The following is a 23,308-nucleotide window of genomic DNA, read 5'->3' on the forward strand; positions in this document are numbered from 1 at the left end:
AGAGTTTCCATTGTATAACCTTTGCATCTCTAAACCTTCTTGTAGAGGCTAGGAAATTATTTCTAGAACAAGTTAAGAATATATACCAAAACTTTTTTTCTCTCAACATAAAAAATCGAACTGGTTTTTACTTTTTATCTCTATGAGCTGATAAACATGTGATTGACGGTTTGTTAATTATCTTACGTCATTGATTTGTCATTAATAATCTTTTATGATTGACTTTCACTCCTAGAAACTGCTTTCAATATTTCTTACATGATTCAGCCGAGTCAGTCTTAAGACATGTCACAAGACGAAGATTTCTATTGAAATCCCAATGGGAATAGAATTCTATTGCGCTAAGGTCAAATAATAATAGGGATGGTTTTAGAGGGCAGTTTTTTTCCGGTGAATTATAAATGGGGATGAAAATGATAAAGTTATTTTTCCAGTAGGGCTGAAATGGTAGGATGTTTTTCAAACCGGGGTCGAAATTTTGGCACCGGGTCTTGTGATACAGTGGTGTTCTTTTGGTAAGACAGAGACTTTTACTTATTTTTGTAGAGAGTAAAAACCACCCTCACTCATGCGGTTCCAAAGTTGCAAAAATGTATACTTAGTATACCTCTCAGTTTGAGTAAAATTGTGTAAGCAGATCATACGATTGGTCTCTTATACCATAAAACAAACAATCACTCGACAACAAATTAAATGATTTCTCAATATTCTTTCTTCTAATCCTCTCGTGCAACACCCTAGAAACAGTAGAGAATTACGCTGTAGAAGGACTCTAAATTAGCTTTAATGTAAATTCATGACGACCAAAAGTCTAAACAAAACTGAAAAGTTTACTTTCAAATACTTTTTAAGTTAAAGCACAGGGACCAAAAAGAATTTTCAGAATCATATAATACCTAAAAAGCTGTTAATGTCACATTTTTCTGTCCTATGAAATAGCAGAAACAACGCTTTTTTCGTAGAGATTGCAATTCTTTTTTAGAGATACAATATTTTGGGTTTGTAGATGAGTACGAAAAGTTTTTTGAAATACAAGTTCTATGCATGTCAGATCGAATTTCTATATGAATTATTGTCGTCATAATATTGTCATATTTCATTAATTAGGTCTTGGATTCATTGGAATCGAAGTTTCACCAGTCATCATTTGTCTTAATGATTGATTTTGATTTGCAATGAAAAGGTATCCTAGATCATGTCCAGACGTTACGGTTTCGTATCGCTGGGTATGGCTTTCCTTACGGATCGAGATCGTTCATATTGGTTTCCGAACGTTTCGGAGCAAGAAAACGGATAGCAGTTCCGTTCCGAAGAAAATAGTAGAGCAAATCAGTTTGTAGAGCAAAGTTGCTATGTAACGACTTCTTTTTTGACGTTTCGAATTTTAACGTTCACGCTTGTTTCGGAACCGTTTCGTTTCGGAACCGTTTCGTTTCGGAACGATACGGAACCATAACGTCTGAACAACATGGTCTTAGTATAGAAAATGAGAAGTCATTTTTAAGTTCCCGTGGTGTCGAATACCACTACTAATCCCCGTTGAAAATCGACTCAGAGAACGTCAACTGTATTTCGACTGGAGTAACGAAGACATATTGTTATTGTTGCAAATAACATTTTTCAATATAATTGCGAGTACTTTAGAATATACTGCCAGCATTCACCAATATATTTCCTAGCAATAAATTGTGTGTAGCGTTTAAAGTCCTTGTTATTGTTGGTACATAATAAGCTGGTTATTTTGAGGCTGTTGATAAGCGGGTGTTTGTTGTTGTTGTTGAAAATTCGAATTGAATTGCATCGGTTGCATGGGCATTGTTGGATTCTTGTTGTCTTGACTACTGGGTCCTTGGTAACTATACGGAGGTGGCTGCGGTGGAGCAGAAGGTGGAGCTGTATTGATGATAACGGTCTGTCCTCCACGAGCATTGTACCTTACTTGACCTGCTTGTACCACTTGACCCTATGAAGAAAATTAGTATACAGTTAAGTCTCATTAACTCGAACCTCAATAACTCGAATGTCTCCTTAACTCGAACAAGTTTTTTCTTCCCCTCAGTTAACAATGCCTTATGAACCAAACTCCATCACTCGAAATCAACAAATTTGTGTCCCTCCCCCCCTTCGGGTTTGATTTATGGAGACTTCACTGTATTTTTATAGTTTTTACATCCCGTGTCCCCCCCCCCCCCCCAAATTGAACCGAATCTTACAAAACGGCAAAGTGAGAATCTCACTCAGCACTGTCTGTCTTAACCAAACAATCAAAACAAATATTACCACCATATTATTGAGCTCCCCTCCCCTCCCCTCCTCCTCGATGACTCAAATTTCACACATTCATGCATTCTTTTTACCGGTAATTTTTTTCGGGAAAAATCGTTCAAACGTTTGAAAATCGGGGAAATTTTCACAAAATCGATGGAAAAAAGAGAAAATTCACGTATTTTATGCAAAACAGAGCATATTTCCACATTCGCGCAATCAAAAAGTGGATTTTCACCTTCACGCATAAGTTTTTTCAATTTACGCATTCACGCAGGCAAAAGAACCCTACCCGCATTCATACAGATACACATTATTAAAGACTTCTCACCTCTGATGCCTCATCTTCAGGCTTACAACAAACAGCCACACATCCTGTGATTGAGACACACAAACAAACAATGGCTGCCAAAGCATTGAAAGCAGCAAATAAATCCAACAGTGTTGAAATGGTATTAAGGTCCCTGCAAGGGGTGTCTGCAATAAAAATAAACGGTTGATCAAAATGCAGGCTGGGACAAAGTGTCCCCTCCCCTTAAAATTTGAAGTCCTTTAAACAGATCGAACCCCTATTAACACTATAACTCGAACCTCTATATCTCGAATGTCTCCTTAACTCGAACAAGTTTCATGTTCCCTTCAGTTAACAATGCCTTATTAGCCTTACTCCGTAACTCGAAATCTCGAGTTTCCAATGCATGTTCGAGTTCTGGAGGATCCACTGTGTAACTCTAATTATCTTATGGTATCAAATTATGTTGATGAGAATAAATAATAATTTCTCATAAGATACTCAGTAGTCGTACCAATGAAATTTAATAAGTCATTCATCCTATTGACACTTGGAGGGTTTTAAAGACAGTGAAAGGTTTTTTTAGCACTACGAGGTCAAAAGTTTAAGAACACAAAAAGTACTGAAAAATAAGAACATCTTAAAAACATTTTAGGCATGAAAACCCAAAAAGACTAGAAAGTTTTTGACGTCCTTATTAGAATCGTATTGGCTCGAATCGGCTCGAATGAAAGGAACTTACTATAAGTGGATCCATCGCAATAACATTTATTATTGAATTCCATGCAATGTCCAAAGTGTTCCAATTTATCCAACGCTAAGCTGTACACTCCAGCTGCCACTGCCATCACGGCTGTTGCAATCCATGATAGAAGGCAAAATATAATGTTTAATACCATTACCGCTATCATCTGCAAAAAAAGAACTATGAATAGTCAGGAATCGAATTATGTGAGTAATCTTGTATTGTTGAATTTGAGACGTCGGGTGTAACTTATCGTTTGGAAAGGGGTGGTTACTAGATTGAACTTGGAGAACTGAAGGTTAGGTGCCAATTGAGTTTTTGCCCTCAGACTTCAGTTAGACTAAGAGAAGGCAAAAACTCTTGTTGAAACCAATTTTACCAAATTTCGATCATTTAACGGTTAAAAAGTTGAAATCTTCCTATTTTTGTGACTGCCAGGTTCCAAAAAGGTACTCTTAAGTGTGGGACATATAAGTATCCCTCACCTACCTAGGTAGCCCCCCCCCCGGGCCTTTAAGCCAGTAAATTAATTCAGATGCTCTTACCAAACAGTGGTTCTTTGTGATTCCAAGCGCGATTTCCATAATGCTCAGAATGACTATCTACAAAAATATGATAGACGGAATGGTTAAAATACTTTACACGTTCAAACTGTCTGTTAGAGTTAGATTTGGTGGTTGTTCTTTCGCCAAGCATAGGTCAATTTGCGATTTCATCAAGTCAGTTTGTTTCCCAAAATGGTTGTGAAAAAAAACTGATTTGAGGTCGGTGTATTATTTTACTACAGTTAACGCTCTCTGATTCGATTTTAAAGAGGGGATTAGATATTCATCGAATTAGAGAGTATATCAAATAACAGAGAGTCTTTTATGAGAGTTTCTTCTTGACGGTGAGTTCCAATAATCGAATAGTGGAGTGCAGCGAATAGTAGAACGTCTACTTTAATGGGATAAGTTTTCGTGGGGATTAAATTAGGTAGTGCGGATGGCACTACCGGGAGACAATATTTTCACAATTTGTGCCTTTTGCTGCAAAATCGTTTTTGTGTTGGTTGTTGAAATACACATTATCAGCGCTTCTTTGATGCCATTAAACGTTCAAATAGTAGTTTATTTTACATTTTGTGAGTTTTGTTTAAAAATATTTCGCCAATAAGGCCTTTTTCAAATTTCTATTGGGACTTAATCCCCGCGAAATTTAATCCCCGCGAAATTTAATTCTTGCGAAATTTAATCCCTGCGAAATTTTATCCCATTAAAGTAACTAGAGAGCGTCAACTGTATTTTACAACTAAGACTTACTGGTAGTGCTGTCCAATAAGGGGCCACCACACTGCCACCTGTTATGGTGGCCGAGAAGACAAAACAACATGCGAAAAGTGTGATACCAATGACAACATGAAGCACACCAAATACCAATGTAGCAATGGCACAATTTTTTGTGACCTGTTTGACCATCATAAATTTTTTGCTTTTTTTTCGTTGTCTTTGTTTTCAAGGACGTCAAGCTACTTTTTCAAAATGTTTTTCTATTCATGATATTCACGAAGTAATGTTTTACACGGAAGCACCCAAAGTGGCCTGAGCGTTTGTCACTAATTTAATTGTTTAAATTCAAACTAATTAGCAAGCCCCCGGTCTTTTTGGGTGCTTCCATCGCATATAACATTACGTTATAAATATCGCGAATGCCTCTACTTTTGTAAAGGCCAGTCTTCACTTGTGTGCGCTGCGATCGCACGTTTTGGCTTCAATCCTTTTCGCTTGGAAAAAAGATTACGTCGTAAAAATGACGCGCGTTCGAAAAAAAAGTTGAATGCATTTCAAATTTTTTCAACCGTTACGTCAGATCGCGCCAATGGAATTGCTTCATTTTTCTTTCGACCAATACCGTGGAAGCTTTGCTCGAGAAAGTGCAGTTGCAGCGCGCGCAAGTAGAGACCCGCCTTAATAGAAATAGGTTAACATGGTTGGTTGGTCACAAGCCGTTTAGCATCTAACATTCCGTTCTATCCTAGTCTTTTCCAGAGTCAGAAAATTTGATATTTTCTGTGAGTCCTAAGAGGCTTTAGGCTATATGAAAGAAGCTATATTAGTACTAAATAATTCAAATTTTCAAAAAAAAACCAAATTTGTAAAAGATTTTCACGAAATCACACTGCTACAAAATATGTTTTCAATAATAACCATTAAAAAAGATATTATTATAAACAAATTAAAGCTGCTCGATTGACGCTAAATTTTTCAGTCAAAATCCAAGATGACTTTACTAAAGAGTGTGTTTTTCACGCAAAAAATTGATATTTTCCTTTTAAAACCCACCATGTCATGCAAATAGGATGATAAAATCTGATTTCATAAATGAAAAACTATGAATTTTTAAAATTCAATCAATGAATAAACTGAATCGGAGATTCAAGGTAACTAAACTCAAAATAATATTGTGATATTTTGTTTTCATGGTAATATCCATTTGATAATAAATTTTGTTTCCATTAGGTCGTAATTAGTTCAATCCATTTAACATGAAGGAACCGTTACTAAGCTTAGTGGCCTATTCACTCATTCTATTTTTTGGTAAAATTTCACGAGAATTGAAACAAATTTGCTGCCACAGTCCACGTGACCTGAGAAAGTTATTTTTTTGTTTGAATTTTGAACTGATGTCGAAAAGTTAGTCTAACAATAGAAAGCTCCAGGCTTTTAGGCTTTACTCTTGGTCTATAGGCACTGCTATGCGCGGCCACTAGTGACCCCCAACGGGAATCCACCTATTAGTAGGATTAAACATAATAGAATTTAAAATAAAAGAATGTTTAAAACTTAAAACACAGCTAATTGGCTTAGGTTTCGAAACTCTCTATTGTTTCATTAAAACCTGCGATGCATCCGGAGAGCAGTGCGCATATCCCGAAGAATAGGAGTTTTACGCTCGAAACGTAGGAAGGTATGACGTAGCCTACATAAATGTCGATTCAAAGACTTATGTGTATTTATTTACATTTTGCGGAGAAAATTATGCGAAAGGCGGAGGGTTTTTTTTGAGTTTTTCGTGTTCGGCTATTTGGGCGCTGTTTAGGTAAGCGTTTTAGGGTGCATTTTGTCGATTTTGAAGCGTGGTCTTAAAATGGTAGATTTTCGGAGGCCTCTCAACACGTCGTTCAAATATTCTGAGTGATGCCCCCAGCGGATCCTTAATGCACGCATTCACGCAAACCGCTGAGGGGGGGGGGGGCTCTGAATCGCTTGCAACTTTACTAGCAACAGTGCTCCAAAGTTTTTAGCGTTTAACTTTTTAGTGTTTTTAAAGTTTAAAAGTTTACCTTCTCTTCTAGTAAAAAAAGGTTTCTTGCACTGTACATCCAATATTCAGTTTAGATGTAATATCAAATCAAAAGAACCGAGTCATCTTTTGTGACCGAACCCTAAGAGATAGAAGGTTCTTTAATTAACTGGACTAATGTGCCATTATTTTTGTAGGGTGACGTAGAGACATCTAAAACACTTCAGGAAGCATTAATTGATGTTGATTTTGTATTTGAAATGATCGTTGATCGATTGGATGTCAATGCAATGGCTCTATGAAAGTAAGTGGAGAGTATTATCGATTGATTTTCACTACCTGTATAGGTGGGGGCTAACTATATGATACCCCCTTCTCACAGACCCTTTTCACAGATCCGGTAGGATTGTTTCTGCCAAGGGTGGGGGTAGAAATAACAGGAAATAACAGGCAAACAATCGACGGGGATTGATATTGTTTTTTATGGCTGGGGATTTAAATTCCATTGTTTTCAACCCATAAAATTCAGTGGGGATGGAAAAACTAGCACGATATTTTACAGTGAGGATTTGCTTATTTGATTATTTTCGACGTGGACATAAATTGGAGTATAATTTTCCACTGGGGGCGATATTTTGGCCAATTTTCCAGTGGGAAGGGGTCCCAGTGGGTCTATGAGAAGGGGGTGGCACATGTGATTTGTTCGTAAATAGATAGGATTTTTAGACTTGAGAGGGGGCCCGATTACCTTTCAAAAATTTTCTATGTAAATACTCAAGAATGAGCACAAGAGCTTTTAAACGAGAAATTTAAAACTTTTCGAATTTAGTTTTGCACACAAGGATGAAATTGTTTCATAATCCCTTTATTTACTCTACCTTACTCTACAAAACATTAAGGTTAAAATGGCGAAAGGGGACAAGGCTTATGCCTTTCAAAGTATTGAAATTTATCTATCAAAGTTTACAAGTCTATTTTCTTCTATCTGCCGAGAGTGCTCGATGATATCAGAACTTGTTCAAATTAAAAGAAAGAGGCTTTGATTTATTGTTTCAGAACTTTAAGTTTCATGCCGCCCGTATGGACGACGATCATCAGCTACAATCTATCAAAGTTTATATATTCTATAAATCTAACCCATCATTTAAAAAAGATAAAATAATTTTAAGCCAAGTCGTTTCAAATTATATTGTATTATATTGTGCTGAACAGTTCATCCGAAAAATCCACATCTACAATTTTTCTTGATTTTGTGGCAAGCCAATTTTGCAATACCAGGTGCTTTGATCATACAGTAGCGGTAAGAAGCACATCTTGTGGGGCATTTCACTCGATCCCAGACCCTTCGAAGGCGAATACGAATTCGTGGTACTCTAATTCTACGGAACCGAATAAAACGTTTTTCACGACTTTTTGCAAGGTCTTCCTCATCGTCATCTTCTTCGTTGCCGTTGTTTTCACCTTCCAAAATTTCTGTGATTGTGTGAGAAAATTTGCGATTGTAATAATGTTATATTCATGATATGGACAATTGCAACGTCTTCTGAGATTACATCACGGACTCAATAGCTGATTGGTTGTAAGTGACGTAAAATCAGTCAATACGTCACTTTCAACCAATCAACTGTTGGATCCGTGGAAGACATTGCAATGGTGCATATCATGAATAGTCGACACTCTCTAATTCGATCTTCAAGGGACAAAAGTATTCTTCGAGTCATAGAAAGAATAAGAGAGTTTCGAATTTGGCTGTAACTAATCACTCGAGTTCTTCGAAATGAGAAAAAAAATTTTACTGAACGTTTCAGATTTTTTTCCAAGCAAAAAATTGAAATAAGTATAAGTATAATAAGTATATATTAAAGAATATGAGGACAAAAAACCCTTAGTCTCTCCTTATTTTAGTGTAGCCATATTGATGGTCGGACCAAGGGGGATAGTTGTGGATTAAATTTTTGCAAAACTCGATCGAATCTTGGAAAAATGTCTGTAAGGAATCGAAAAATTTCGAATTGTTTTCACTTTAAGGGCCGATTCTCGAAAGAATTTTTGATAAAGAGATCATTCTAACCGTACCTTGATCAATTTCATCTTTGAGTTCTTGAGTCATGACACCCTCCTCCTGGTTTTCTGCATCAATCTCACCATTGTCAGCATTTACTTCTTGAGTCTCTGGTGCTTTCATTGTTGGAGACATTGATGACCCTTGAGAACCTGGAATGAATAGGAGATTTAGAGTATGGAAAGATTTTGAGGTCTTTAAATCGAATCGTTTTCAACTTGCCGAACATTTAAAATCAGCCTCTAAAATAGACGATGTTATCGTCCATTACAGTAATAGTAAAGGCGGGAAAATATGGTGGTATGGCGTTATGGCGGTATACGGAAAAAAATGGCGACTGGCAACTCTACCGACTGTAAACTCTTTTCGGCAAAAAAAACTGTTCGCGAATTTTCTTCAGCTTTGGGCTTTTTTCTTAAATAGTGGTTCGTCTTTGACTATAGCATAGTCTACTGCATCCGAAGCTCGGATTGTTCTAAAGTTATTCTTGAAAATTTTGGGCAGGTTTCCATATTCTTTCTTATTAAACCTACCTGGAGGTCATATAAATCAACCTCTGTTCGTCCGTTCGTTTGTTACCAACTTTTCTCGGGATTGAATCATAGGAATTCTGTAATTTTTGGTACGAAGGTGCAAAATAGTCAAAAATTCACTTTTCTTATCTTCGATGAAGATCATAATAAAATCTTAGTGTATATGGAATGCTCAATTTTCTAAATTTTTCAATTTTTTGAATTAATTTTCAGCTTTCAGTTAGGAACATTTGGCGAGTTCCTGTACGCGGCTGCAATCAAAAAAATCATAACCGCACTCATAAAAAAATTACGTTTGCGTCTTTTTTTACCGTTTTTTGCCTAGACGATATAGCAAACATAGTAATTATAAGCAGACTGTGCCTTTAATTGGCTGTAAAAAATCTTTGCACTGGTAGAAATTTCTCCAACTTTCAACAATGATAGAACACACCTATTTAAACAAAATTAACCAGCGCATTTCTCATCTTTCTACTTTTTCATCATCAATGAAGCTCTCAAAGTCAAATAGAATTAAGCACATAAGATATTCTTATAATTGCGAAATTTTGTTTGTGCTTTCTACGGTGGAGTGCATGACGTAACTCACGCGGCAACTAACTCGCCTTCTGTTGGCTGATCATATTGGGTGTTTTGGCGTTACCACCCTCGAAGCGGCGGGCGCCTTTATCATTCCGCAACTCTGTCCACCATTTTAAAGGAGTTAATAATAGATCCAATAGGGCGCCCTCATCAAGGAAGATCATTTGCTCTGGTCTCCCGCTTTGGGAAGTAGTAATGTTTTCGATTGTTTTTTATGGAAAATGGTAAGAAACTTAAGTTTACAAGTGTCACTTAGTTTTTGCTGGCTTATAGAATGGCAGGATCTTGGATGGTTTCCCTAACTGGCTTTATTCAAATTTGATTCTTACAAATAAGTAGTGTGTAAAATATATTGTATTGGAAATTCAATATTATTATTTTTTGGATTTTAGCAAAAATAGGGTCGGGTGGGCCCGTAGAACAACAAATTAAATTTGTCTTGCCTTATTGAAACCTTTATAAAATAATTTAATGCAAAAATTGATTAATGCGGAACATATAATTGTTTCCGCCCCACAACACAACTAAAGGAACTTACCCAGCTGGCACATAACGTTGTTAAAAAAAGTAGAGTAGAAGGTTGTTGTGTGTGTTTAACATAATGTAAGAAAACCCCAAGAAAACACATACCAACACAATAATTGTTTTTACAACAGTCATCATGATAAAAAAGAATTAACTTTCTTTACAATTTTCTTTACAATTTTCATGACGTTAAAGTTATATTGAGAATTGTCTTTTGTAAAAGTTATTCATAAAGATGTCTTTGAAACTTTGATAAACGTTGCAAATTTAGTGAAACACACACAAGAACTTTCTTTCTATAGAAGTGGTACGACTCGATACTTTTTTTCGGGACACCCTATACAGGGTGTCCCTAATTAAAGTATCGAGTTTGAACATGCGATTGAGTAGAAAAGTTTGTGTGTGTTATCGCTAAAATATAAGAACGTTCTCCATCACACAGGCTTATTACAAAAGGTAGTTACAACGTATAAATTAATCGTAATGACAAAGAAATAAGAGGGAGAGCTTAAAATACAATTTTGTGAACACGCACATAAAACTTTCTACTCAATCGCATGTTCAAACTCGATACTTTAATTAGGGACACCCTGTACAACACAGTTAAATTACGCATACGTGTAACGTGCATTTTCAGTGACAGGCTGTTTCACGCCTCCACAGAGACGATCATCGATGTATGAATAAAAAATTCGAATTAATGATTAGTGATAAGTGATTTTTATTAGCCAATTAAATCAACTTTTATCACTTTTAATTTCTAGTTTTTAATTTGGATTAATGATTACTGATTAGTGATTTTTGTAGCCAATTAACTCAACTTTTAACACTTTTAATCACTTTTATAGCCTGTTAATTACTTCCCATGGCAATGAATTGTTTTAGCTTTATTTTTATTATTTGTTGCAAACAAAAGACAAGTTGCGATTTGCATACTTTTTGATCACGTTATCAAAATCTCCTCTTCGGATTGGTCTATTTTCTAATCACATGATCAAAATGTTTGCAAAATAAATCGATTTTTTATCAATAAAAAGAGAAAAAAGCCTTCCAGACCAGTGTTTTTATGATGACTACAGTATGGTATTTACATAGTCGAATTTTAAAGAAGAATTTGTTATAAATTTTTAGAAATAGCAAATAAATGAATTTTATTTTTGGTGCGCAGATAAGAAAATAAAAAATAATATATGTCGCTCTCTTAGATGTATATCCTCCGTACTGGAGGGTGTCATACCTACCTTATCGGGGGCCACCTCCTCAGCGGTTTGTGTGAAGTCTACGTGATTGCTTATCGGTCCTTTTCACGCTGTTCCTTATAACGTAAAAAGGGCCGATAAGGTATTTTAAGTAGTGTGAATTTATCATGCTCGTGTGATATATAGAAAGTTAGCGGCGCCTCTGTACTGACAAAGCAGAATAAACTTTAGAATTTCTCAAACTTCGTGCTCGTGCGGCGTGGAAGTGAGCAATAAAGGGGGCTCCCCCAGGGGCTGGCGTGACACGTGAATGAGCCTTTTTTTTGTCGTGAATACGTGAATTGTACTTTTTCAGCGCGTGAATACGTGAAATGAGATATCTGCGTGAACGTGAAAACGATTTTTTTCACGCGTGAATACGTGAATTGGCCAAAATTTGTGCGTGAATACGTGAATTGAGGGTCGACTGGGGGGGCCTCATAAAGTTGTCGTTACTTTTATTTAAAAAAGCTGTGTAATCAAATGTTATGAACTAGACGAAATTAAAAAAATTCAGTGTTTCTGGAAACCCGCCGGGTGAAAAGAAAACATTTTCTGTACCCGTTTGCAGACTGTGGGTTCATCTATATGGTTCATCATAAAGAAAATCAAGTTGACCGTTCAAGCTATCAAACGTTGTTTGGTTAGATATTCCCCTTTGTAAATCAAGTTTTGTTTATTGATACATTAGTATTTAGGGCTTACTTCATACTGTTTGTACATAAAAGTTATCTTTAACTCTTAGACGGCGAAAGACGTATATATACATTTTGAAAAGGTCATTTTACCGATACACAGTCTTTTGGTCATAACTCCAGACCACTTGAGATTCAGAGAAAAAAAATCTGCTATTTTGTGTAGCTGAGAGAAGGAGCTTTCCAACGATACCAAAGTTGATACCTGAATCATTTCTCCTGGTCAAGAAATATCTTTTGAAAGAATAAATTTCCAGAAAAAGATGATGAACTTGCGCCTTTGAAAGGTTAATAATTTTTTTTTTAAATCTTTAAAACTGGTTCAAACTGTCCAAAATGGCTATTGGTACTAAGAGAAAGTAGATAAAGGCATTTTAAACGAAAAATGAAAAACAATTGAGTCCATGTTAAAGTTCTATTTCAATGATCTTAAGTTATCAAAAATGGCAAAAAAGATTTTTTTCCGGCTGGCCGCATGAGAGCTTATTTATTATCTACTTTAAAGCAGAGTAACCTAGTATTTTTAACCTAGTAAAATTATACTTTGTCCCTTAAAATATTATTCTTCAATGAAGTAATCTCTAGATTAACAACTTTCGTGACCTTGAAATTTCAACTAGTGGTAGATATGAATAAAATTAGCCTTTTTAATAGGATTCGTGTATCTGCTACATGCTAACATTATCTATGCAATTTAAAGGGGAAAATGCACAAAATTCCATTGTTTCTTTAAACTTATAATCTTTTATTATTAGAATATTTCTATTCGAGCTAATTTTCAGTCCCCGTAAAAGGGTAGCCCTTGTAAACACTTTCCATAGTTCGAATATTTCTGTAATTCGCCTTGTAAACACTTTCCATAGTTCGAATATTTCTGTAATTCGAATAGGTTAGACTTACTTCCCGTTCGACTTCGAGTTTTCAAGAGTTAGTCTAGCAAGCTAGACGACTAATTCAGATATAGTAGAAATAAAACAAAAAGTAATGGAGGGAACAAAGTTTATACAAACTAATATTATCCTGTAACAATTATCGTATTATCATATAACGCCTATACTACTGTATTACACGCCTTATAAACGACTTCGAGTTTTCAAGAGTTAACTGTATATGGTTTTCTGCAACGGAGACTTTCAGTTTTTGATCTGTCTAGATCTTGTCAATTGAGAACGATGGTAAATTAACACGCTTACTGGCCTCAATTTGACGGATCAGAACTTCGGTTTGCTCCGAACTGTTTCAGTCACTCCACCGTCCTACAATCATGGTCGTCATATTTGAGAAAAAAGGGAAATCCACCGGGAAGTTTTGAAACCACAATCGATTTGTAAGTGCTCTAAAGTACGTTTGAAGGGTAGAGTTTTAACTCTGAGTTTCAATGCTAGACTTAAGACTTAAGATCCAAAAGTTCAAAAATAATCCAATAAGGCTCAGATTATAGCCTGGAAGTCTGCCAACCCCTCCCAAATTGAAGTATTCGATTAAGTTAAAGAGATAGCCCAAAATCGACTTTCTCGCCAGAACTTTAAATCTTGAAAAACGTTAAAATAACCGGAATTCTCATTCTATTTCGACCATGATTGTAGATGGATACGTAAATTGCTATTATACATATTCAAGTCTTGCCTTGCCTTGATTCATCCGTGAGGTGAAACATTGAAAAAAGTCTTTTTTCCACTTTTTGCGATTTGAAATGTCTATCAACAAATCTTCACAGGCAAGATCAGTTTCCTCTTGGGGCATCTGAACGACAGGTTATCAATGTTCATCTAACGTTAACAACGTCCATATAACGTTAGTTGAACGTTGAAACACGTTGAAAAACGTTGTGTGCCAGCTGTTTGTTACGTCTTTAGATACGACCCGCAAGTTTGAGTCGACGTTGGCGTACAACGGATGTGATACGGGGGTTATTCAGAAGGCTAAGTGCTAATTATGAATAGGTAGTCGATCTAGATATTGACACAGAGCTTATGTCCTTTCAGAATCTTTGGAAGACAAAAAACAAGGATGGTGCTGGAGATGGTGTATTCCAAGCAAATGTGAAGTAACAAATATAGTATATCATTTGAATACTTTTATTCCATTTTTGTGGCAAGGCCTGATAATAGATCGTCGCATCAAAACTAAAAAGACTTAAGTCACATTTTTCCATTTTGAGAAAAACGCAAATAAAGATTTTCAGAGCTAAAAAGTCTTAACAACAAAATTGGATTTAAGCCTTTCTAACTCTGAAACTTTGTGAAGTAAAATACTGAAAATTATGGATTTAAGTCCCAAAACGTCCATTTTTAAGGCTTTTAAGTTCTGAAATGTGTATTTAAGGCTTTATAGAATTGAAAACAAATAAAACTCAATTTAAGACAAAAAGGTTACAGACAAGGTATTAGAGGTCAAATTTTGGTTGATAAGGCTTTCTAGACCTGAAGAATGACCCCTTGAATATGAATCCACCAGCAGTTCTTTTTTTGTTAAATGTGACTTAAGTCTTTTTAGTTTTGATGTGACGAGATGGTATTTCGTTCCCCCTTAATATATATAGAATCCAATTAAGGAGCGATGGCCAAGTGGTCAAAGGTGTCAGCGTCTTAAACCAGGGATTCAAGGCTCGAATTCCCACTCCTTCCAATGTTCCGTTCAGTTCATAGATAACCGAGCCGGCTGGCCGTGGACCCCGTGAAAACAATCGAAAGACTGTCTAAAAGTCCTGCATTCTGGGCTATCCACGTAAAATATCGATTCTATATATCTATCCAACTTCTGAATATATTAAAATGTGGCAAAATGCTAAACGAAGGCAGTTGCATGCTCAACAGTGAGATATTTTTCCTGTTAAAATGCAAGGGTGGACCGGTGATTTTGCTCAACCTGGTGAATTTAAAAGCTACTCTAAGACAGGATGTTTTCCATGAACTTCTGCTTGTGCTGATGCTCATATGAGTGTGATTACTATATTTGGCTCTTCCAGAAAATGTTTGTACATGGGGGTGGAGGATATAGTGTCTGGGAGTAGTACGAAATCTACAAAATTTGCCTTTTCCAGGGGTAAATTTGCTCTGTTTGAGGATAATTTTGCTCTGTTTGAGGGTAATTTTGATTGTCCATGGGATTAACTAATGCTTGTCCGGGGGGGGGGGGGTTGACCTGGTTTCCAGGGGGTCAAAAGTCACAATGTCCGGGGTAAATTTCCAAAAAATGTTATAATCCTCCACCCTCCCTTCATATTCAAATTTTTCTGGAAAAGCCCATTACCCCGATGTTGACAAAGCAAAAATAAACAATAGAATTTCTCAATATTGTGCTCGGGCGACCCTGAAAGGCGTTCATAATTTCGATGAGAAAATGTGGAACTAAAACATTCCGAACTTTTCATTTAAGGGCTTCCTAGAATTCCTATTCCTTAATGCTTTTACCATACATTAGAATTTGAAATTGCAAATTGGATTGGTTTCACTGTCTTGAAGACTGTTAAATTTATCCGATTAATAAAAGCTGTCAATTTGATTTTTGTTATTTTGATATTCCACTCTTTTGAAATTCATTGCTACTGTATGATAAATGATAATTCTGATATCGATTTTCCTTCAAAAATCATTTCAAAAATCATCAGGCATTTAGCAGTGGACCGTGTTAGTGATTTTAGATTTTCTAAATTTTGAATTTTTACGTGTACCCTAGTAAAAGCGCTTTTCGATAGAGAAAAAGCATACAGTGTTCACAAAGGGTACACGCCTTCTTTTACAAGAGCCAGTAAATTTTGCCTCAGGCTGGGTTTTTTCTAATTTTTAGATTTTAAGGCTTAAGTGTTCTTACGATGTTCTTAACCCTCTCACTTAACTTTCTGAAAATAATTGAAGATGCTGCATTGCGACGCCTCTTCGTTAGCTTGAAAACAGTGAGAAAAGTTAGAAGGAAGTAGTTTTTGGCGAGAAAAGAAGTACAATGATATTAAACGAAAATCAACCAAGACATTGTTTTGGGAATTTGGGAGCTTGTTTCTTAACATATCATGGAACGTGTCTTACACGGAAGTAACAAGAACTATTGCTATTCTTTCCCACGCACACATACATACAGTAGATTTAGAACTCTATGCACAGCCAAATATAAATCAATAGATGGAGAATCTTGAATTTAATATCGAGAAAATGGTTTATATACATCTACAAATTGACGCATTTTACTTCACTGTTGAGTGTGATATTTCCATTCGAATTTTCTCACGCGAACTGGGTAAGACTAGCGGCATTTGGGTAAATCTAAAGTGATTCTCAAACCGTTATATATAAAAAAACTAAATGAAACTGGATAAATTAAAATTAAATTAAATGTTTGGTACTCCCTTCGGTAGTGACTATTTGAATCTGAAAAGAAGTCCTAGCAAAATATACTGCCAATATAAATAAACGGGAATCTTCATAGACTCACGGGTACCCCACTCTAAGCGTTTTCCGGAACTCTCTTAGCTACCATTTAAAAGAGCATGAAATTTTGAAGAAAATTGGTTTTGAGGCGCTGACACAAGACGTCGGTGCAAAACTTTTGATTTTTTTTTCTCAAAAAGTGCAAAGCTCTGGGACGTGAAATACGATGGCCCCTAAGGTTCACCACGCACTTCCAGTCTAGGGTCATGGCCCAGAAGGCTCACGAGACACTGCGCACTTCCGAATTTTTTTGTGACAACACTGCGCACTTCTAAAAATATTTTAGAGACGCAAAAGTCTCCCTCGAAAGATGGCCGTTCTGGTCAGCAAAATAGATACCGAGTTGTGATAAATGAGTTGATGATAATAGCGAAATAATTTGTGGTTTGACGAGTTGTAAATCTAGTCTGTGATTCATATATAACAACTTTTTTGATGAAAAAACAAAGTTGATATTTGGTCACTTTTTGCTTCCCCGATTTTTGCCACTAGGTTGAAATTTTGCTGATCAGCACTTAACTCGAAAATTTTAACTCATTTTGCGTAACTCGACATTCATTTTAAAGACCAAACAAATTTTCATTGCGCGGGCCACTCGCTTGGAAATTTTCCGCCGTGACAAAAAGTCAGAAGTGCGCAGTGTCACTTGAGCCTTCTGGGCCATTGACCCTAGACAGTTCTAGTTCACAAATTTTATAAGAACTGGAAGTGCGTGAAAACTAGAAGTGCGTGTTTTGAGCCTTCTGGGCCATCGTAGTGAAAGGGTCAATACGCTTAGTTTCTTTACAAAAAAAAACTTAAAATGGGTTAAAATTAGTACTTTCTAAATAATTTCTGAAATCTGAGGCTTAGGATTGTTCTTGATTTGTTCTTAGGTCTTATCTTAAACTTTTGGTGGTTTTTAAGATATTGTTAAGGAGAAAAAATTTAAGAATACACCTTTTCGAACTTAGTCGCGTGGTCAGACGCGTGCCACTTAATTATTTAATTATCTCCCTAAACTCGATCCAAACCTTTTTTTTGACACCTTTTTCTATTGTCTACAGGTGCGAAAAAAGACTTTTAGGGTGGTAAATCGGAAAAAAAATGCCCGCGCGGCAATTTGCGGCTACGGTCGAAAAGGTGTATCGGAATAAACTAATTTCTTTTTGGTTAGGCTGCCTTTTCCAAACTACTTTTTTATTTAGTATGTCACTGGTCGAGATAAGCAATTATTTATGATGTGTTTTTTTATAAGAACAAAGTATAGAAGAACATAAGGCTTCAATCGCCAAAATATTAAGAACAAGTTGAGAAAGTCTTTGTGGCTTCATGGATTCTAAGACACCCAATTGCACAAAAATACCCAGAAAATGGCGTAATTGAGAACACATTAAGAACATTTTTAGGCTTAAAACTCAAAAAGTTAAGAATATTTGAAGGCCTCAAAATTTTGAATGTTCTTATAGAAAAATGTGTATGTAGCGAAACGGGGTCGGTCTGAAGAAAAAGATATTTGGGTGAGATAAGATAAAAGTTTGAATTTATTAATTAACCGCCATATATAAAAAATACTGAGTGGTCTATTTCAAGTCCAATGACTCAGAGAGTTTACAATGTTTTGACTGCAAAAGTGTCGAATAAGAATTAGAACGAATTGTCTGCGTTTATAATGGAGCTGTGGAATGTTTTTGCAGAGTTAGCAAACAGACTCATGAATAGATATAGTGGCTTTAATGTATGGCAGCGGGGAATATGAAGGGGCCCAATTAATGACGGAGAGTGTTTCTTCTCTATTGTTTGTGGCGAAGGGGATTTTAAATTCAGGGGGAATGAATACTACCAGGGGACAAGATAGAGTTTTTACAAGCTCTTATTTTATTTGGTTGGTCGTTAACCAGTAATATAACAATTTTGTTACTTTTTCTAAAGAACGCGTCATTTCTATTACTTTTAATGACCAATTAGTGAAGTATCTTATAAAAACTCTAGAACATCCCGGGAACTACCAGTAAGGACTTTATTAGTCCTGCGACCAATGTAATTTTTAATGAACCCATAGAGGAGGTTCACTCTTGTTTGACATTCTCCTAGAATTTCTCATGAAAAACAATTCTTATTTAAAAGTCTCTCAGATTTTGCTTTGCGACTTTATATTATACTCTCAGCTTGAGCTAGAACCTGACAATGTGTGTCCGTCCGTCTGTTTGTCTGTGTATCACTAAAAGCAGCCTGGTTGGATTTGGCTGAAATTTGACACATTTGTTCCTTGCGTGAATATCTGGGAGAATTATTTATATTTTTTTAATTTTGATTTTTGGGGCCTGTGGACGAGTTTTTCGCCAAAACGAGCTTAAAGCTTTGGGGCCTAGTGACTTCAAAAATGGTCGCTTTTGGATAAAATTTGGCACACTTATTCCTTGGATGAATATCTGTTTTTTTCTGTTTTTTTTTCTGTTTTTTTTTCTGTTTTTTTTTCTCAAGAATTTAGATTTTTGGGGCCTTTCTTTTGTTGTTTCTTTTTGCTATAATCGAACCTATGAATATAATTTGAAACATCTCTAGTTGAGCCCAGTGCATTGTGCACGTTCGACTATATCAAAACAAACTTCGCAAGTAAAAGTATGATTTCTAGGAGAAAGTCTAATATGTCTGTGAAACAGTACACTTTTACTAGCCAGTTTATAAATATAAGAACATTTAGCCTGAAATTTCGATAAAAATGAGAACCTCGTAATAGACAAAGAGAATAGTTAAATTTTGCTCAAAATGATCTGAATTCAAACTTTTATAACCCAAGTAATTATGTGTACTCGTCAATCAAGCAAACGCCATTAAAGGGACATTAAAGTAGTAAAATGTAAACATTTTGCGAATCACGTGTCATTAAAAAGAACAATTAAAATCACGTGTCCAAAACAAACTTGTAAAACAATTGAACAATCAAAATAAGCCATATTTGGTTTGATTTTTTATTTTGACATGTGACATTTGTTTTCATTTTGTATCCGCTGCATACAGTTTGTTTACAAATTTCGCAAGTACTGTTATGTCCCTTTAAGGACATTTTAGGATCGAAATTTTCAAAAACTAAGCACATCTAGCCTCATCCTTAATTAAGACGTCATTATAATATAAAAAGTGTAGCAATCAGGTATTAAATTCAACATGGTAATACCAACATAATCACATCGATGTGCTATAAAACTATTTCGTACATTTTGATTTTTGAAAAAATCTTTGGGTGCTTTTTCACTGAGACTGTCTGGCGAAAATCGATTAGCTAAAACAAAGAAAAAACATTACTGAATCCCAAAACAGTTGTCAAAGCGTTTACGACCCTTTGAATTTAGAGTTAATTGCAGCATGGTATGACAAAATTTAATTGAAAGTAATTATAAATCAGTCGTTTTTATAAGCAGTTCTCCAACAGTGGGAGGCAGTTGTTTCATTTTATGCAAAAACCAAACCATTTCACTGCTGATAAATGTTGATGCTCTGAATGCTATTTTATTGCAAACAATCTATTTTCGGTGCATCTTTGGTTTAATCGGTGAAGGCTTCTTCGTAAAAGCGAAAGACATGTACCTATTTTTCGGATCCGGCATGCGGGAATAGTGTCAGGACCTGCAGGCGACCTGGTAGGGTTGGGTATGGGTGTGGTTTGGGTGTGGTTACGTATCAGATTGGCTAGGAATTTGGTTATTATCAGTTAGGGTTAGGGTTGGAGCTCGAAACAAGCACTCTTTTGTGATTTTCTCTTAATACAGTCTGGTCTGTAGTTTGTACAATATAAATAGCCGTCAGAAACGCTCTCTGGCATGAATCCTTGGCGCAGTGGATAAGGCATTGGGTTTCAAAACATCGGAACTTTGCATTTAGTGGGTTCGAATCCCACCGGTGGCGATCTGTCGGTAAGTCATTCAATAAGTTAGAAAACATAGTAAAATAACTCACACAGAACCAGAAAGTCAGAAAAACTACGAACAAGAGACTGGAAAGTACGAAATAAGTCCAGATCTGTCTTTCGTCTTTACGAAGAAGCCACGACCGGTTTAATTGGTCATTAAGCCAAGAGAGCTCTACCCGGGTGGTTTTTCACTACGCTAGATAGATAAGTGGTTCTCATCAACGGTCCTTTTCATAAATTTCTAAGGGTTGTAAAAAATATACAATGAAGATTCGTGCTTAACATCAGATTTTGATCGCTTCATATCAGCATTCCAGATTTAACGTCGAAAATTGGTCATTAAACCTTTTAAGCGAAAAAGGCAGCATAATAACTTGGTTGCCATAAAAGTAGCAGAATGTGCAGAGGGATTCTTTTGTAAAAAATTGGTCATATGGGAAAAGTGTTTTCTTTCCCGATAGAGTTGAGGAGCAAACTTTCATCTGTATTGATTTGATACAAAAGACGAGGAATCTTGTCACAGAAAATGTTCATTAGAAGGCTGTAATTCTAAATCACTTGATATGCGAGTTGATGATTTTTAATAAAATTTTCTTCAAATTCAAAGGGTTGTAAACGCTTTGACAACTGTTTTGGGAGTCAGTAATGCTTTCCTATCAATTTTCTTTGTTTCAGCTAATCGATTTTCGCCAGACAGTCTCAGTGAAAAACCACCCCTCTCCCTCTCTTGGAGAACAAAAGGTTTAATGACCAATTTTCGACGTTAAATCTGAAATCTTAATATGAATTGATCAAAATCTGATGTTAAGCACGAATCCTCATTGTATATTTTTTACAACCCTTAGAAATTTATGAAAAGGACCGTTGATGAGAACCACGTATTTATCTAGCGTAGTGAAAAAGCACCCAGGGTGTATTCACACTGAAAGTTTCAAGCTAATGGCCTTAACGTGTTTAAATCATAAAAATGTTTTGTTGTAGAAAGAGTGTAGAAGTCTACTAGAAAAGGAAAGAATTTTTACTACTTCTTGCTGATGTACGTGAAACGTTCAGGCGATAGTAATCATTGCCTTTGTTTCTTTGATGTAGGTTTGAAGCAACTTGAAACGTTTAGACAATGAACTTAAATTACATAACTTTTCGAAATACAACAAATGTTGATATACACCCTACATGGATGTCTTCTCATAGCCTGGGAATCCAAGCTCGTAATTTTAGAAAAAACAAAAAATACCTCACCTCACAAAGTTCTAAAATTATAGAGCTTGGTGCAGGTAGATTAGTCTGACACAGAATGTTATAAACAGTCTGTGTGTGAACCCTTGTTGACAGACTTTCTGAACTTTGGAAACCCAGGCAAACACACATAATCAACTTACCATAAAAACTCTTTCACAAGCTCTAAAGACTTTCAAAACTACTAAAAACAACATCAAAACATCAGCCACATGTATTTAGACTTCCAGCCAACAGCCATTTTGTTTCGAAATGAATCTATGTTTTCATTTTCATTTGTTTTCCTTTTTTCTGCAGAGTCAGCTTTTTCCATAAATTATGCGCGCGCATCGAAAATATCAAAATGCGCGCGAAAGTACTGCTAAGTAATACGCCAAAAGCAGGCCAATCAGGCCGAACCTGCATTGCAGGGAAAAATCTCCCTGCAGGCGAGTTACCTGCACCAAGCGTTAAACCAGCAGCAAAAATATCATAAATTAGACTGTGAAAAAAGTTTAACGCTTGGATTCCCAGGCTAGTCTTCTCACTGATAAAAGTACTGTTTTCCCATTAAAATAAGATGATTAATGGTTTTGGCTTGAAGTTTGCTTGAGAAATGATCATGCGATCGTTGTGTGTCAAATACACGCTTTTTTTATAAGAATGGTGTAAATCCATTTCATCTTGGATATTCTCAACTTTTTTGGGAAAATCATCCTAAAATATTCTTACAGCATTCTTATTACTTGGGGGTAATTGGCAATTTATAATTTAGAATGCTCTAAAAATGACCTTTTTGCTTGAATAGAAAAATTCCATGATGGTGATATTTTTAGCATATTCTTAATTTTTGGGCCATTTTCATCATGGACATTCTTATAAAGTGTTTTCTTATAAAAAAGGGCGTGTAAAAAGAGACAAAGGAGAAGATTGTGCACATCTTTGTTCCCATATTTCAAGCAACTTTCAAGCAACACCACTAAATGAACATCCGAACTATTAACTCAAATGACCATGGGCTATTATCATTAATCAATTAACGGCCTTTATTTCAATTATATATAAATAATGGCATAGAAATGTTCGGATGTTCGTTCTTAATTGCTAAAAAATATTCTATGTGAAATGTAAAGAAATTGAAATCACAGTGTTGGTGTTTCATATAAAGATGGCGGCTGTAAATCAAAACAACCACATTAGAAAAATATAGCAAAAGATGGCGTGATGGGAAACGAAAGATAAATTGGATGGGAAACTAGGTGCTGGGGTAAAAAAATTCAATAATTTGAAATATTTTGAAATATTTGATTTGGAAAATATAACCAGCCCCCAGAGCCTCCATCAAGACAGCTAGGTACCCTTAATGAATAGGTAACCCCAAAGAATTGCAAGGCATTAGCCCCCCTCTACTAACCTGGCCTAGGTGCCCTTCAGATTTCGGGGGGGGGCTGACACCATGTAGTTTGATACTTGTAAACCAGGGTCATCAAATTTTTAGCTTTGTGCAATATTTGAGTTGAGTACAAACTACCGTAAGTTGGTCTAATGTCGACATCCCGCT

At 35.8% G+C, this 23,308-nt stretch overlaps 2 protein-coding genes and 1 long non-coding RNA gene across 3 annotated transcripts in view; 1 reads left to right on the forward strand and 2 right to left on the reverse strand.

The window, feature by feature from the left end:
- LOC136810298 (uncharacterized) overlaps window positions 1-23,308 on the forward strand; it is a 63,052-nt gene that overhangs the window by 13,983 nt on the left and 25,761 nt on the right. Inside the window, exons 4-5 of the long non-coding RNA XR_010847088.1 lie at window positions 6,782-6,888; window positions 14,205-14,278. This is a non-coding gene — a long non-coding RNA (uncharacterized lncRNA). The remainder of the gene's footprint in view (window positions 1-6,781; window positions 6,889-14,204; window positions 14,279-23,308) is intronic.
- Window positions 1,419-5,337, reverse strand: LOC136810271 (uncharacterized). The gene is made up of 5 exons (XM_067066841.1): window positions 4,604-5,337; window positions 3,848-3,904; window positions 3,300-3,468; window positions 2,597-2,742; window positions 1,419-1,963 (listed from the first exon to the last, which is right to left on the reverse strand). The coding sequence occupies exons 1-5, from the start codon at window positions 4,760-4,762 to the stop codon at window positions 1,712-1,714; spliced, it is 783 nt and encodes a 260-aa protein (XP_066922942.1). The 5' UTR covers window positions 4,763-5,337; the 3' UTR covers window positions 1,419-1,711.
- LOC136810297 (uncharacterized) lies at window positions 7,687-8,823 on the reverse strand. The gene is made up of 2 exons (XM_067066865.1): window positions 8,661-8,823; window positions 7,687-8,057 (listed from the first exon to the last, which is right to left on the reverse strand). Exons 1-2 carry the CDS (start codon window positions 8,779-8,781, stop codon window positions 7,798-7,800), a joined length of 381 nt encoding a protein of 126 aa, XP_066922966.1. The 5' UTR covers window positions 8,782-8,823; the 3' UTR covers window positions 7,687-7,797.

The sequence above is a fragment of the Clytia hemisphaerica genome, unplaced genomic scaffold (assembly GCF_902728285.1).
Source record: "Clytia hemisphaerica strain Z4C2 unplaced genomic scaffold, Clytia hemisphaerica genome assembly, whole genome shotgun sequence".
Taxonomy (NCBI): Eukaryota; Metazoa; Cnidaria; class Hydrozoa; order Leptothecata; family Clytiidae; genus Clytia; species Clytia hemisphaerica.